Source organism: Artemia franciscana, chromosome 10, assembly GCF_032884065.1.
Source record: "Artemia franciscana chromosome 10, ASM3288406v1, whole genome shotgun sequence".
Classification (NCBI taxonomy): domain Eukaryota; kingdom Metazoa; phylum Arthropoda; class Branchiopoda; order Anostraca; family Artemiidae; genus Artemia; species Artemia franciscana.
This window is the reverse complement of record NC_088872.1, coordinates 11,869,378-11,882,841: the sequence shown is the minus strand read 5'-3', so window position 1 is coordinate 11,882,841 and position 13,464 is coordinate 11,869,378. Positions and strand designations below refer to the sequence as shown.

At 33.5% G+C, this 13,464-nt stretch overlaps 1 protein-coding gene across 1 annotated transcript in view; it reads right to left on the bottom strand.

Moving 5' to 3' along the window:
- Positions 1-1,823: 1,823 nt before the first annotated feature.
- The window catches only part of LOC136031790 (carboxypeptidase B-like), a 33,886-nt gene continuing 22,245 nt past the window's right edge, over positions 1,824-13,464 (bottom strand). Inside the window, exons 7-9 of the mRNA XM_065711576.1 lie at positions 12,922-13,124; positions 6,403-6,487; positions 1,824-2,053 (exon numbers count right to left, since the gene is read on the bottom strand). Coding sequence (XP_065567648.1) covers positions 1,863-2,053; positions 6,403-6,487; positions 12,922-13,124 — 479 coding nt within the window. The 3' untranslated portion in view covers positions 1,824-1,862. The remainder of the gene's footprint in view (positions 2,054-6,402; positions 6,488-12,921; positions 13,125-13,464) is intronic.

Here is a 13,464-nt window from a genome sequence, read left to right as displayed (position 1 = left end):
TGTCAAAATGACGAGATATGGATGTCATTGGAATGGCGGGGTAGGGCTCCGTTTAAAACAGGGATATAGATGTCGTCGGAATGCTGGGATATGGGTGTCGTCAAATTTGTGAATAGGCCACTACCATTTGCTTTTTTCAATTTTGATCGTTCTTTTATTGTTCACAAGACATTAAAAAAAGTAATAAATAAACCAAAAAGATGTTATTGTGGCTGTTTGCTTCAGAGATATTCAATCGTAATATCAATCAAGTTCCATTAGACTGATATGGGCTAAAGTTCCATTCATACTGCTATTACTGCTACTGTGCATTATAATCAGATAGCCTGTTTATAAGAATTGACATTCTTCTTACTATAGTTTCATACGCCTTGTCGCATTCATTGCTGCTACAACTTTATCATGGACACATTTTTTCTTGGAATATTTCATCTTCGCTTATTATACCTGGTATAATAAGACTATTCCATAATTCCCTATATTATATAATATATATATATTCTAATATATATATATATTATATATAATAATAATATATATTCTATAATAATAAGACTATTATATAATAAGACTATATTCTATTCCCTTTCTGGCTTATTATTATACGCTTATACCTGGTGGCTGCTGTCAAAATGACGAGATATGGATGTCATTGGAATGGCGGGGTAGGGCTCCGTTTAAAACAGGGATATAGATGTCGTCGGAATGCTGGGATATGGGTGTCGTCAAATTTGTGAATAGGCCACTACCATTTGCTTTTTTCAATTTTGATCGTTCTTTTATTGTTCACAAGACATTAAAAAAAGTAATAAATAAACCAAAAAGATGTTATTGTGGCTGTTTGCTTCAGAGATATTCAATCGTAATATCAATCAAGTTCCATTAGACTGATATCGGCTAAAGTTCCATTCATACTGCTATTACTGCTACTGTGCATTATAATCAGATAGCCTGTTTATAAGAATTGACATTCCTCTTACTATAGTTTCATACGCCTTGTCGCATTCATTGCTGCTACAACTTTATCATGGACACATTTTTTCTTGGAATATTTCATCTTCGCTTATTTTAAAATAAGGTGTAGATGCTTCTTGTTCCGATGTAGAAATAATACTGAAGCAAATCATAATGAAACAAGTTAGGCAAGATTACGTTACTGTCAACACCAATTATGTAATAAATACCTGGTGGCTGCTGTCAAAATGACGAGATATGGATGTCATTGGAATGGCGGGGTAGGGCTCCGTTTAAAACAGGGATATAGATGTCGTCGGAATGCTGGGATATGGGTGTCGTCGAATTTGTGAATAGGCCACTACCATTTGCTTTTTTCAATTTTGATCGTTCTTTTATTGTTCACAAGACATTAAAAAAAGTAACAAATAAACCAAAAAGATGTTATTGTGGCTGTTTGCTTCAGAGATATTCAATTTCTTCAAACTGTCTTTAACACATCTTATCTATTTTTTATCTGTCTTGTCTTAATTTTTTATCTATTTTTTTGTCTGTCAAAATGTTCTTACGTTATAAAATCATCGAACAAAAAAACAACTTTTATTTGAAAAGATATTGACATAGTTTGTACACAAATAGTCTACTATTAAAACAGCCCACAAAAAAAATTATCAGTTAATTTTTGGAAAGTTCTGTTAGTGTTATCGCTGTAAAATTCACCGGAAAACAATAATCACTGACAATGTCGATTTAAATTGATTTCTTTTTTTAATTTCTATTTTTATAGCCTACTTTAACAATTTTGTAGAGAAAGGAATGTATCAGTCTTCCAGTGTCAATAAAAAAACCTAAAACTGAAAAAACAGAAGTTAAACTAACGATTTATTGTCAACTTCATTAATTAAAATTTATTTCTTCATACCACCGATGAAGTTACCAACTACTTTAATCGCCTCCCAAGTTTCAACGGCAGTAGGCATAATGAGTCTGGCTGGCAGTTGGAAACCATAGAAGCCAGTATCTCTTAATTCAAGCGTATACGAGTATTTTACACCAGCGCCTCCTTTGGCCCAATCGTCAGATCCACCAGTAGCCATGTCTAAAAAGTAAAAAAACATATACTAAACCCTATTTTCCTTAAATAATATTCTCCTTCAAAACTTCATATTTCTTATATTATCCAACAATTGTTAGGATGAATTTAAAATAACTGTGTTAACGCCTGTCAATACTATTTTGATACTTTGAGCATGTTAATACTTGTCATTACTAGTTGAAAACGTTAATACTTTAAAACAACCAAGTGTATTTTGGGTTAGCTTACTGAAACACATTTGTTATCATTTTTTTGGATCCACACCATAGCCACATCTATTGATAATAAGGCCATGATGCAGAAATAAAATGGTTTTTTCCTTGATCAAACAGTTCGTGGTGACAAACTGTAGTAAGGAGCGACTAGGCTCAATAGTAACTAAAACTCTAAAAAATGGAACTTTGATACCAAAAGTTACATAAAAAAAATCGCATTTTTATGCTGATTTTAAATATATAAGTTGCATCAAGTTAGTCTTACCCATCAAACGTTACAAGCTTCAGAACATTTACCTTATTTTAGAGAATAGGGAGAAACACCCCCTAAAAGTCACAGAATCTTAACGAAAATCAGACATCAGATTCAGCGTATCAGAGAAGCCTACTGTAGAAGTTCCGAGCTCCTATCTACAAAAATGTGGAATTTTGTATTTTTTGCCAGAAGACAAATCACGGATCCCTGTTTATTTGTTATTTTTTTTTATTGTTTTAAAAAGTAGAGTTGCGAGAAAGAGTCAAACTTAAGCGTAAAGAGTAAAGTGTTGAGCAGGGGACAAACCCTTTCATATACGGAACAATGTCTTTTCGTTTTAAGTTTTAATATCACTCTTTACTTGCAGTTAAAAAAAAAAACTTTTTTTTTGTTTAGTTTCATAGTAACGCTTGCACTACAGAACGGAAAATTGAAACTGCAAGAAACTGGTTTGGAAAGTTTATATCAACATTAGTTTTCTTTCACGTATTGTCCAGCCTTACCGACATTTTGAAATAAACTGAGCCAGTTTTCAGAAACAAGCTGCCCAAATAAAGACTAATATCTAAACACCATATCATCTAAACACCAGGTTTAGAATTGTACCGCACTGACAGTACTGCTATTGTCTACTAATACACTGCCTTTTTATTTTTTCTTCTACTTGATTATTCTTAAAGATAAAAAAATGATTTTCAAATCTTTCGTCTTGTCTTATTTAAAAGAAATTGTTTAAAATACCCACTTTAATTGGTCTGTAATAAAGATTACGCCTGAAACTTGAACATAGCCATACTCAACAAATTAAGCACGAGATACGTTACTGGCGCTGTAATTGCGCACAATTTACTTTTATCCAAATTTGTGACTATGCTTTAGCGCTGATATAATTGTTGCAAAGATTTATTTTGAGAGGATTTCTTTCATGATAGTAATTAATTTGTATTCAACCTTTGCAATAATGGAATACCTAGAAATTTGGCTTTTTTGCTATTATTCGAAATTATGTATCTCGGATGCCAAAAAGAAAAAGAAATGCACTTATGGCTGTCAGAAGGTTTGGCAGCAATACAATTACACTACATATCCCTCAGTTATTCATTCACTGCACTTAACATACACATCTAATCCCTATCTTATTTTCTCCGCAAAAGGTCCTTCCATTTCGTAGTTAATTCTCTGAGCAAATGTAAGTAATGAGAAGCAACCATTAATTTGCTATGGGATTATGCAAAAGGACTTGTAATCTCGGTGGATTTTTTTAGGTTTTCTTAAGCAGAATGTTTAAAACAAGTTGCACAGAGGAGGAAAGCTTTCAAGTGCTTTGGCTCCTCTGAGATGATTTGTTAGCAATTGTTAATGAATCTGAAATAAATTGGTCTGAGCCCCTTCCAGTAGGACATTGTCGCAGACAGGTGTCTACGACAATACAGTCGTACAGTCATGAGCAATGTTCAAGCCTTATGAGCTTGACCGTTGAACTTTTTTGATAAACCATACAGCAGAAGAAGACGAGGTAATCCAAAGAACACCTTGCGGCGAACTTTTGGCCGAGATCCAAAGACGGATCAGACCTCGTTAGTACCTAAATGAGAAGGCGTCACCGCTGCAGCACCGCTTTGGGACGAGTGAAGAGGCTTCATCAACACCCAACGCGCCACCAATGGCTGCAAAGGAACTAAGATCTAAGTTAAGGTCTTATGAGGCTTTCAGCAATATGACAAAGTCTACTTTTTTTTTAAAGTTTTTAGTAGCAGCGCACTTGGTTCCTCTTAGCCTTATACAATTGTGAGACATTTCCCGGAAGTAGGAAGTAATACCTTATTTCTAAGGACTAATATAAAACGAAAAAAAAAAAACAGAGGTGACCACTGGATGCCTGCATTTATTTTCAAATTGTTGTGGAGAACAGTAAAAGTTCAAAAACCAGAAGTAGAAATGAAAGAATGTTTTCAGGAACCACGAATTTTGATCCTACGATGTCCCTTACTGTTATTTTTGGCCTAAAGCAAGAATATCTGGGACAGTTGTCCAAAAATGCGTCGAAGTGGTGTTTACAAAAAAAATAGGCAAATGACTACTATCATTACAATTTATATTCGACATCTGACACGATTCTATTTTTAAATTCTAAAGTATTACTTCATTAATACAGTAAAATTCTACTTTAGCTACTTTTGGCTATCTTGCAAAGGGGTTAGGATAGTAAAATGAAATTTTAAGCGTGAATCTACAGGTTAAAGTATGTCCCGGGAAGGTATTTTGAAGTACCTACCTCCACTCCTTCTCCAACTAGAAGGTCCTGACCTATAATGGCCTTTAAAAATCTATGTGTTATCTGCTCAAATGAAGTACAACAAAATTATTTTGAGCTTCACAACTTTGCTCAATCCCAATTTATAAGGTTCTTTAAATATGCAAATACATTTCCTAAATTTTGAAAAAAAATTGATTATGGCTTGAAATTTTCGTCAAATAACAGGAATTGTATTTTCAGAATTATAGCCAGAGAAAAAGAAACTTATGACTGAAAATTAAGGCAAAATATTTTGTCAAAATTTCAATAGGTATAGGACCTGTCATGTAGGCAAATTTCAGGATTCTCTAGAGGGAGAAGGAGTGGAGCTAAGTAATTAAAAATACCTTCCCGGGACATACTTTAGTCTCTAGACTCATCCCTGAAAGTTTCATTTTCCTAACCTAACCCCTTCCAAGATCGCCAAAAGTAGCTAAAGTAGAATTTTACTCATATATTCTTAAAATCCTATCTTCATTCACAAAAGGAAGGCCGATTTCGTTTTTAACCTATTATGAATGCAATATTTCCGTAGAAGTCTATTTGACGAACTTTATTACTTATGAGCATTTTCTATTCTCAGCTATTTAAGAGATCCCCAGAACAACTTAGGGCATTTTATCTACGAGACTATTGGGATGTCAATAATACAACCCAAAAATTAGTCTTCTTATGACTTTTTTTCTGAAGTTTAGACTATGGTAATTCAAAAAACATTATGGCACAACAGTAAATTATTTTTACTGATTGTTAACTTGATACTATTGGTAATAAAAAAAACTGTAAGGCAAATAGAGGTAGATCATTTATGTTACATATTACACACGTATCTTTTTTCTTATAAAATAAGCAACCATTAAAAATATCAAGGCTGAACTCATAATAAACAGTAGCTTATTTGTCTTATCTGCTATTTGGTTATCCGTGGCAGTGCTTATACTTTCTGTGGGGTACTTAAGTTTTGGGGGCTATTTAAAATCAGAGATCACCAGGAAAATCTAGTTTTTTTTATCTACCACATGATTGGAATATCAATGTATAACCTAAAAATAAATCTTTACTTTATTTATTCTAAAGTTTAGACTGCGGTAATTCAAAAGATTTTATGTTACAAGACGTAAATTCTTGAAGAGAGCAGAAAAGCAAATAAACTTTTGGGGTTTTTTACAGTTTTTATTGTTGAGTATTTATTTGAATAAATAAGCTCTTTTAAGGATCGAAGCAAAATAACTTATTTATTAAAACGGCAAATATTAAATTTGGCCTATTAAAACGGCAAAATAACTTAAGGTAAATTATTGAATTTACCAAATACATTTATGACTGTGGAAAAAGTAAATGTATTTTGCCAAAAATAGTACATAATATGATACAAGAGTTTAGATTAAACACATTGATAGAGCATACAAATCTAATATTCGTATATACTGGTATGGCAAAAAATGTCACATAAAACCTCTTGAATTAGCGCAGATGATTTATTAAATGGAGTTGATAAAAAAATTCGGAATGGTCTATCTGTCCGGTCAATTCTTATATACTGTTTATGATGGTATTAAAACACAACAAAAGCAGAATTACTTACATAGAGCATTTGTAGAAGTTTCAATGGTATATCGGGTTCCCTCAACGGCTGTAAGGGCATCGACAGCGTCACTAGCAAGAGCAAACTGGAAGTAATGATAATGATATCTTAAATATCGAACACATAGCAAATTTTAAAAGATAATATACAGTCACTTTAAAGAGAAGCTAACCCGATCACCTCCCCCCTCCTCCATACCCGAAATCGTAAACTGTTCATAATTTATTTTCCAATTTCGAATGTCCACAGTTGGTCCATTTTTACGGAGGTTTCGAAATTTAGAACTCCCTAAAATCTCACTCTCTGCCCCTCCCCCCTCGCCCAAAGAAAGAAATACTGCTTATGTAGGCTACAGCCAACTATTGTAAGAAACACAGAAAACATAGATAAAAGTAAAGTAAGAGCTTGATAGTAATATTAAACAAACTAACAAAAAATTTTTTTATTAAGAGAGCAGTTCTTTTGAAATAAGCACCATATAATAAAAGAGCAGTATCCTTTCATTCCCCAATAGACTTCCTTTCCAAATACAATATTCACTGTTTTGACAATGCGCCCCTTCTCCCAATGATCTTAGTGTATGACAAAAGAAATGACCCTAAGAAATATAATTTCAAGATATGGAGAAAATAAAATTGTAATTACAAAATTAACGAGATAAAGTTTATTACTTTGAGGTAGTTAGCAAATTTAAAGGGAAAATCATAATTATGTTGTCAGTCAAAATCAGATATATTTACATATACAATTCGTAAAGAATTAAAAAAAAAATTGAAGCGTTCATATCTACAGTTTGCATAATAGTATCCAACAAACATTTCATATCATGCCACGTAATTCAAATAACTGTGTAGATGATAACAATTTAATTGAACATTGCTTTTTTAATGAAAATTTAACATATAATTTAACATATAGTGTTAATGAAAATTTTAATGAAAATTTTTAATGAAATTTTGAACATTTTGAACTTTTTAATAAATTTAAATTTTTTAATAAATTTTGAACTTTTTTTAATGAACTTTTTAATGAAAATTTAACATATAGTGTTAATGAAAATTTTAATGAAAATTTTTTAATAAATTTTGAACTTTTTTTAATGAACTTTTTAATGAAAATTTAACATATAGTGGATATGTAAAGCTCTGTGCTATAAAGGAATGTTATTCTTATTTGATTTTGGACGATATAGAATTCAGATTATGCAACCTGGTTTTCTAAAAACTGGAATGTGTCGACAGGCGTCTCGGCCATCAGCCATAATTTTTGGTGTTATGGGCGAAAATTGTCTGACATTTATATTAAAGCTCTATTTAACTAAACTGACTCACTTTATATTTTATAAAATTATTTAAATGATGCTTAAGTGTGCATCAGCTATTAAAAATGAAGAATAGTGGATCATTCATAGGTGGGAGGGGGGAGAAAGATGCCCTAAAGAGTAAATTTTAATGCCTAAACATCCTAACTCTCATTGGCCATTTATAAAAATATAGACAGATTTCTAGGGAAGGGGGCGAGGTAGAAATTGATATTTAATCCCTCTTGAGTTCCACGAATATTTCTGGTTTACGCCTTTATTAGTAGTGATGGGGGTGGGAAGGAGATAATAGCTCTCGCTATTACAACAATCTTTTTCTATATAACATAAAATATTACATGCACAGGTGAAAAATGCAAGACTGGGCATCATGAGCCTCGCAAGGAAATTTCATAGATGAGGGAAGGTGGTGGTGTTGGGGTAGTAAAACATACTAGAAGCTTTGTTTTCAGCAATTTTTATCGGTAACATTTGTATTTAAACATATGTATACAATATACTTTAAGCATCAGAGAACCCTATTGCAGAAAAAGTCGCGATGGCCTGAGCTGCGCAGAAGATGAGAAGTCCCGCAGATTTGCAATCCATATGAACAATAATGCCCCTCTCCGTTCACCTGAAATTTTGTAGCAAAAACGCTATCAAGAACTTAATAAGCAAAACTGCTATTCATCGAAAACCTTGACTAAATATTCAAACGTCCTAAATTTTGTCCTTAATAAGAACAACTGCTGAAACATAAGGGCTGTTGAATTGGAATAACAAGCTTTTTGAAAGCACTTTAGCAAAACGACCGTGGTGCTGAGGAGTGGGTGGCCTCCCTCATATACGGAATTATTTTTGTTGATTTTAAGTTTTAATGGCACAACTCATTTTCAGTTTAAAAAAAAATATTTTGTTTTTTTAATTTATCCCATAGAATTTTGTTTTGATTATTTATTTCTTATAATTTTTATTTTGTGTTTTTGGGAGGTGGCGGGAGGTGAGTGATCATAGCAGGGTAAGGCAAATCTTAACGAATTTAATTTGATTGCTTATTCGAAATAAAGAGCTTTGTTCATGTTTTATCTCTTTTGATTCTAGCTTGGAGTTCGACTCAATATCACTAAAATAAAAAATAAGAAAACACCCTTTAAAGGCACTTCAGACCTTTTTACGAACTGAGAGTTTTATCAGTTTTAAATTTGCTTGTTTCTAACTTATAGTTAGAGTCCATATTATTTAAGTTAAAATTTAGAATAAAAAGTTCTCTCAATTTAAAATTTACTAGGTTTTGACTTAGAGTTTAACTCCATGAATTTGACGTACAATTGACGTCTAACACTCCTAGCAAGTTTACACTAAATCTCCAAAATAGTTTATGGGAATGGTGGACGTGCAAAGCGTCTGTTGATTTATCTTCAAATGAAAAGGGATATCTCAGAAACTCGGGAGGGGACTCATTCGATTATAAATGTAAAATTATAGCATTCTTATTAAAGACTGAAAGCTGAAGTCACTTTCCCTCTCGGTTCTTTTTCTGCTATTAATTTAAAAAAAAAATTCCACAAGACAAGTTTTTAAAAGAAAAATAAAGAGCTCCATTAAGCTAAGAATAAGAAAAAATAAAGTAAAATATTGTTCCAAGCGTAAAACTACCACAAATCAGTATCAATAAATAAATGAAACTCAAGCCGAACAGAAATCTTAGGCAGCGGCAAAATAAAGAGCGATGTGGGAACAAAGTATTATTTATTTATTTAGTTTTTTTTTTGGCGGGTTTTTAGACAGGGATACTTCGTATCGAAGGAGTTGTCGTAGGAGTTGCCCTTTTTAACATTCAGAGTGATCGGAGGGTGGATAACCCACACCGTTCCAAACCTCGTATTTTCCTGTAATGTATCTGATAGAAATTTTGAGATGACTATTTGTTGTAATAGAAAATTCGGAAAGGGCTAACTTGATTGAAAATTGAAAGGAGTAGCGCCCATTTTTAATAGTCCAATGGGATTGGAGGGCAACTAGCCCCCCTCCCACGCCCAAGATTCCTCCAAGTATATGCAATGAAAATTTTGAGATAGTTATGTTCAACGTAGCTGAATGGTCTGGAAATTATGTCTTTACAGATAATTCCCCCCTCCACAGCCCTCAGGGCAAGGGTTTTAAGTTATACCCTGGGGGCATATAAGGTTTATATAGAAAAGGTAATCGTATAAACTTTGGAGGAGGCACATTGGATTGATAACACAGAATTTCTAATGACCTTTATAAGATTCAGAGAAGTTGCATAACCTCCCCCTCCCACACCTCGTATTTTCCCGAAAATTATCTGGTAGAAATTTTTAGATAACTATTTGTTGTCGTAGAAACTTCGAAAAAGGCTCATTCGATTGGAAATTGAAGGAGCTAGTGTCCCTTTTGAGAGTCGAAAATGATTGAAGGACACCTAGGCAACTACCCCCTCCCACAGCCACCAATTCCGAAAAAAATCCAAGTAAAATTCCGAAATAGCCATTTTATTCAGCGTAAGGCCCAGTTGAAAGGTCGGGAAATTATGTCTACTTGGATGACGATCCTGCTCCGCTCCAAAGCCCTCGGGGCAAAGGTTGTAAGTTATGCCCTGGGGACATATGAGGTTTTTATAGAAAGGGTGGTCGTATAAACTTCAAAGGGGGCTCATTGGATTGGTAATCAGAAGTTCTAGTACATTTTATAAGATTCAGAGTGATCGGAGGGTGGATAATTCCCCCACACCTCTATTTTCCCAAAATGCATCTGATAGAAATTTTCAGATGTCTAAACAGTCTAAAGATCATATAATCAGGCCTTTGGGCTGGACAGAATCCCCCTGAATCCGGGAATAAGAGTTGGAAGCTGTGCCCCAGGGGCATATAAGGTTTTTATAGAAGGACTGGTCGTGTTAAATTTAAAAAAAAGGCTCATTTGATTTGAAATGTATAGCTGTTTTTCCCTGATAAGAGTCAAACATGATGAGAGCAACTAGCTCCCCATCCCTGACATCCTCTTTTCCCAAAACACATTCAATTGGAATTGTGAGGTACCCATTTTGTTTCCAATAGTCAAAAAATCATGCAAAATGACTTTAGGGTGGAAATAATCCCCCAGAACCTATGGGCAAGGGTTGTAAGTAATACCTGGGGCATTTAAGTTTCTTATGGAATGGGTAGTCATATAAGCTATGGATCGGATAGAGCTCTGATTGGAATTCTGAAGTTTTAGTACCCTTTTTAAGAGTCAAAAGTGAATGGAGGGCAATCCTACCCCCCCCCTAAGCTTATAATTCCCCAACATATATCTGATCGAAATTTTTAGAGAGCTGTTTTTTCCAGCATTGTTCAAAGGTCCAGTAATTATTTCTAGAGGGATGACAACCTCCTCACAGTCCTCAGGACAATGGCTGTAAGGTAGGCAATTCGTATATTATTTACACATAGTATATGTTATTGAGAAAGGTATGTATGAAAGGTATGAACAGAAATTACAATAAATAGCCGAGTCAAACTCAAAAGGAGCAAAGATTAACATGAGTAGGGCTGATAATCCCTATGCCTTCTCAAGACCAGAACACAATTTGCGTTTTACTGTAAAAAAAAAAAAACAAAAAAAAAAAAACAAGGATCGTCAGTCAATTCTTCTGTCATTTCTTCGTTAAGATTTTGAAAATTTTTATTTACGAAAGTAAGAAAGGTGAAACCATTTCAAACATGTTTGTTTTCAGTAAAGCGCGAATTGCGTTCTAGTCTTGAGAAGGCATAGAGTTTACCAAATCTACTCATGTTAATTTTTGCTCGTTTTGAGTTTGGTTCGGCTATTTATTGTCTTTTCTGTTTGTTTTGAGTTTTTTTTATCTATTGATACTGATTTGTGGTAGTTTTACGCTTGGAAGATCATTTGACTTTATTTTTACCCATTCTTGGCTTAATGGAGCTCTTTACTTTTCTTTGAAAAACCTGTCTTGAGGAAAAAGTTTTTAGATTAATTTCTGATCGTTTTTTTATTGACATAGCCTTTTTTATGGAAACAAAATATTGTTTATCTTTTCCGTTTTCAAACAGTTCGTGGTAACGAACTGTAGTAAGGAGCGACCCGGCTCAATAGTAACCAAAACTCTAAAAATGAAATTTGGATACCAATTGTTACATCAAAACAATCGTGTTTTAATGCTGATTTTAAATATATATGTTTCATTATGTTTAGTCTTACCCATAAAAGATCACGAGCCTGAGAAAATTAGCCTTATTTCAGAAAATGGGGGGAAATACCCCCTAAAAGCCGTAGAATCTTACCAAAAATTACACCATCGCATTCAGCGTATCAGAGAACTAAATTGTGTAGGATATTGTACCCTTATATTCTGTGTATGTTTTGGAATATTTGAAGAATATTTTAAAATTCCTTATTTTTTTCATTATTTTTATTTATTGTAGCCATCAGACAACGGAATGGGCATCATAGAATTTCCAGCTCTGTTTAACTGACGTATTTTATGATGACTATTTAAGTAAAGCTTTTTATACGCTCTTTTAGAAGCATTAATTGACAAAAATGTAGAGGGGCCTCCGGGAGAAAGGGATTTTTAAATTAAATCATAAACAAGATACAAAGGAGGTTTTTTTTTAGAAAAAATCCAGGGAGAGGAGGGCATTTTTCATGATTTTTTTTTCAATAAAAGTGCCAAAAATATTTTTTTTTAAACCTAGTGGTTAATTACTCTCTGCACTTCCTATAATCGTCCCTTCACTTTGCCAGGTATAAAACGACAAAATTTATGCAGTTAATTTTGAATGTTCCGTAACACTTGCAAAATGTTCCTCTACTATATTCATTATCTTGCCCTGAACACCATATCAAATTTAAGAGTACCATATCAAATAGCAACCATAAGAGTACCACATCAATACCATATCAAATTTAATTGAGAGATAAACTGGAGAGGAGCATCATAAACATAATTATAAAAAAACTTATTGAAAATAGCGGAAACTAAAATTATCTTGCAAAAAAAAACAATATAAACGAATATACAAGTGGCTGAATTTGGTGAAAACTAAAAACTTATGGGAATAAAAAGAAAAAGAAAGCAAAATAAACCGAAAAACAATAATAATTCACAGACTACTAAAGTGAAATATCCCAGTTTTTTTAGTTTTTTCTGGCATTTTCTCTTTTTTTGTATGATACTTTGGCTCAGTACTTACCAGCTCGGGGTAATCTTCAGGATAATCGCTAGTCCAGCCCCATGGTGTAAGCCAGTACTGACCATAACTGTGTACAGTCAGATATGCTTGGATTTGATCGGCGTTTGCTAAAATGACATCACGAACCACCTGGGATTCAACCTCGGAAAACGGGGCGCCACCGTGGTAAGTATCATAGCATCCGTAGCCACTCGAGCCACCCTCTGTAAAAGGTATTCGTCATCAAGACAGTTATTCATCGTTTTTTCTATAACATTGGCTTATTGGCATTAAAATCATGGCATGTGCAGTACCAGGAGCCCAGCCGCTTCGCCACCGGGCCCTAGTACTCGGCACGTGGCAGATTTCTATATATGGATTCTTGGTGTTGCTTGTCTTCTAACCGCAGACAATTTTCAAAAATTTGCTGTCTTTTCATGCTGGGGTATTTTATAAGGTATTGGATTATAAAGCAAGTCTGAATTCTAACAACAATATCTACTAAGCTTCAAACTTTTGGTTTTCTTTATTAAGGTCTTTAAATTGTTGTAATCTCTTGTTAAA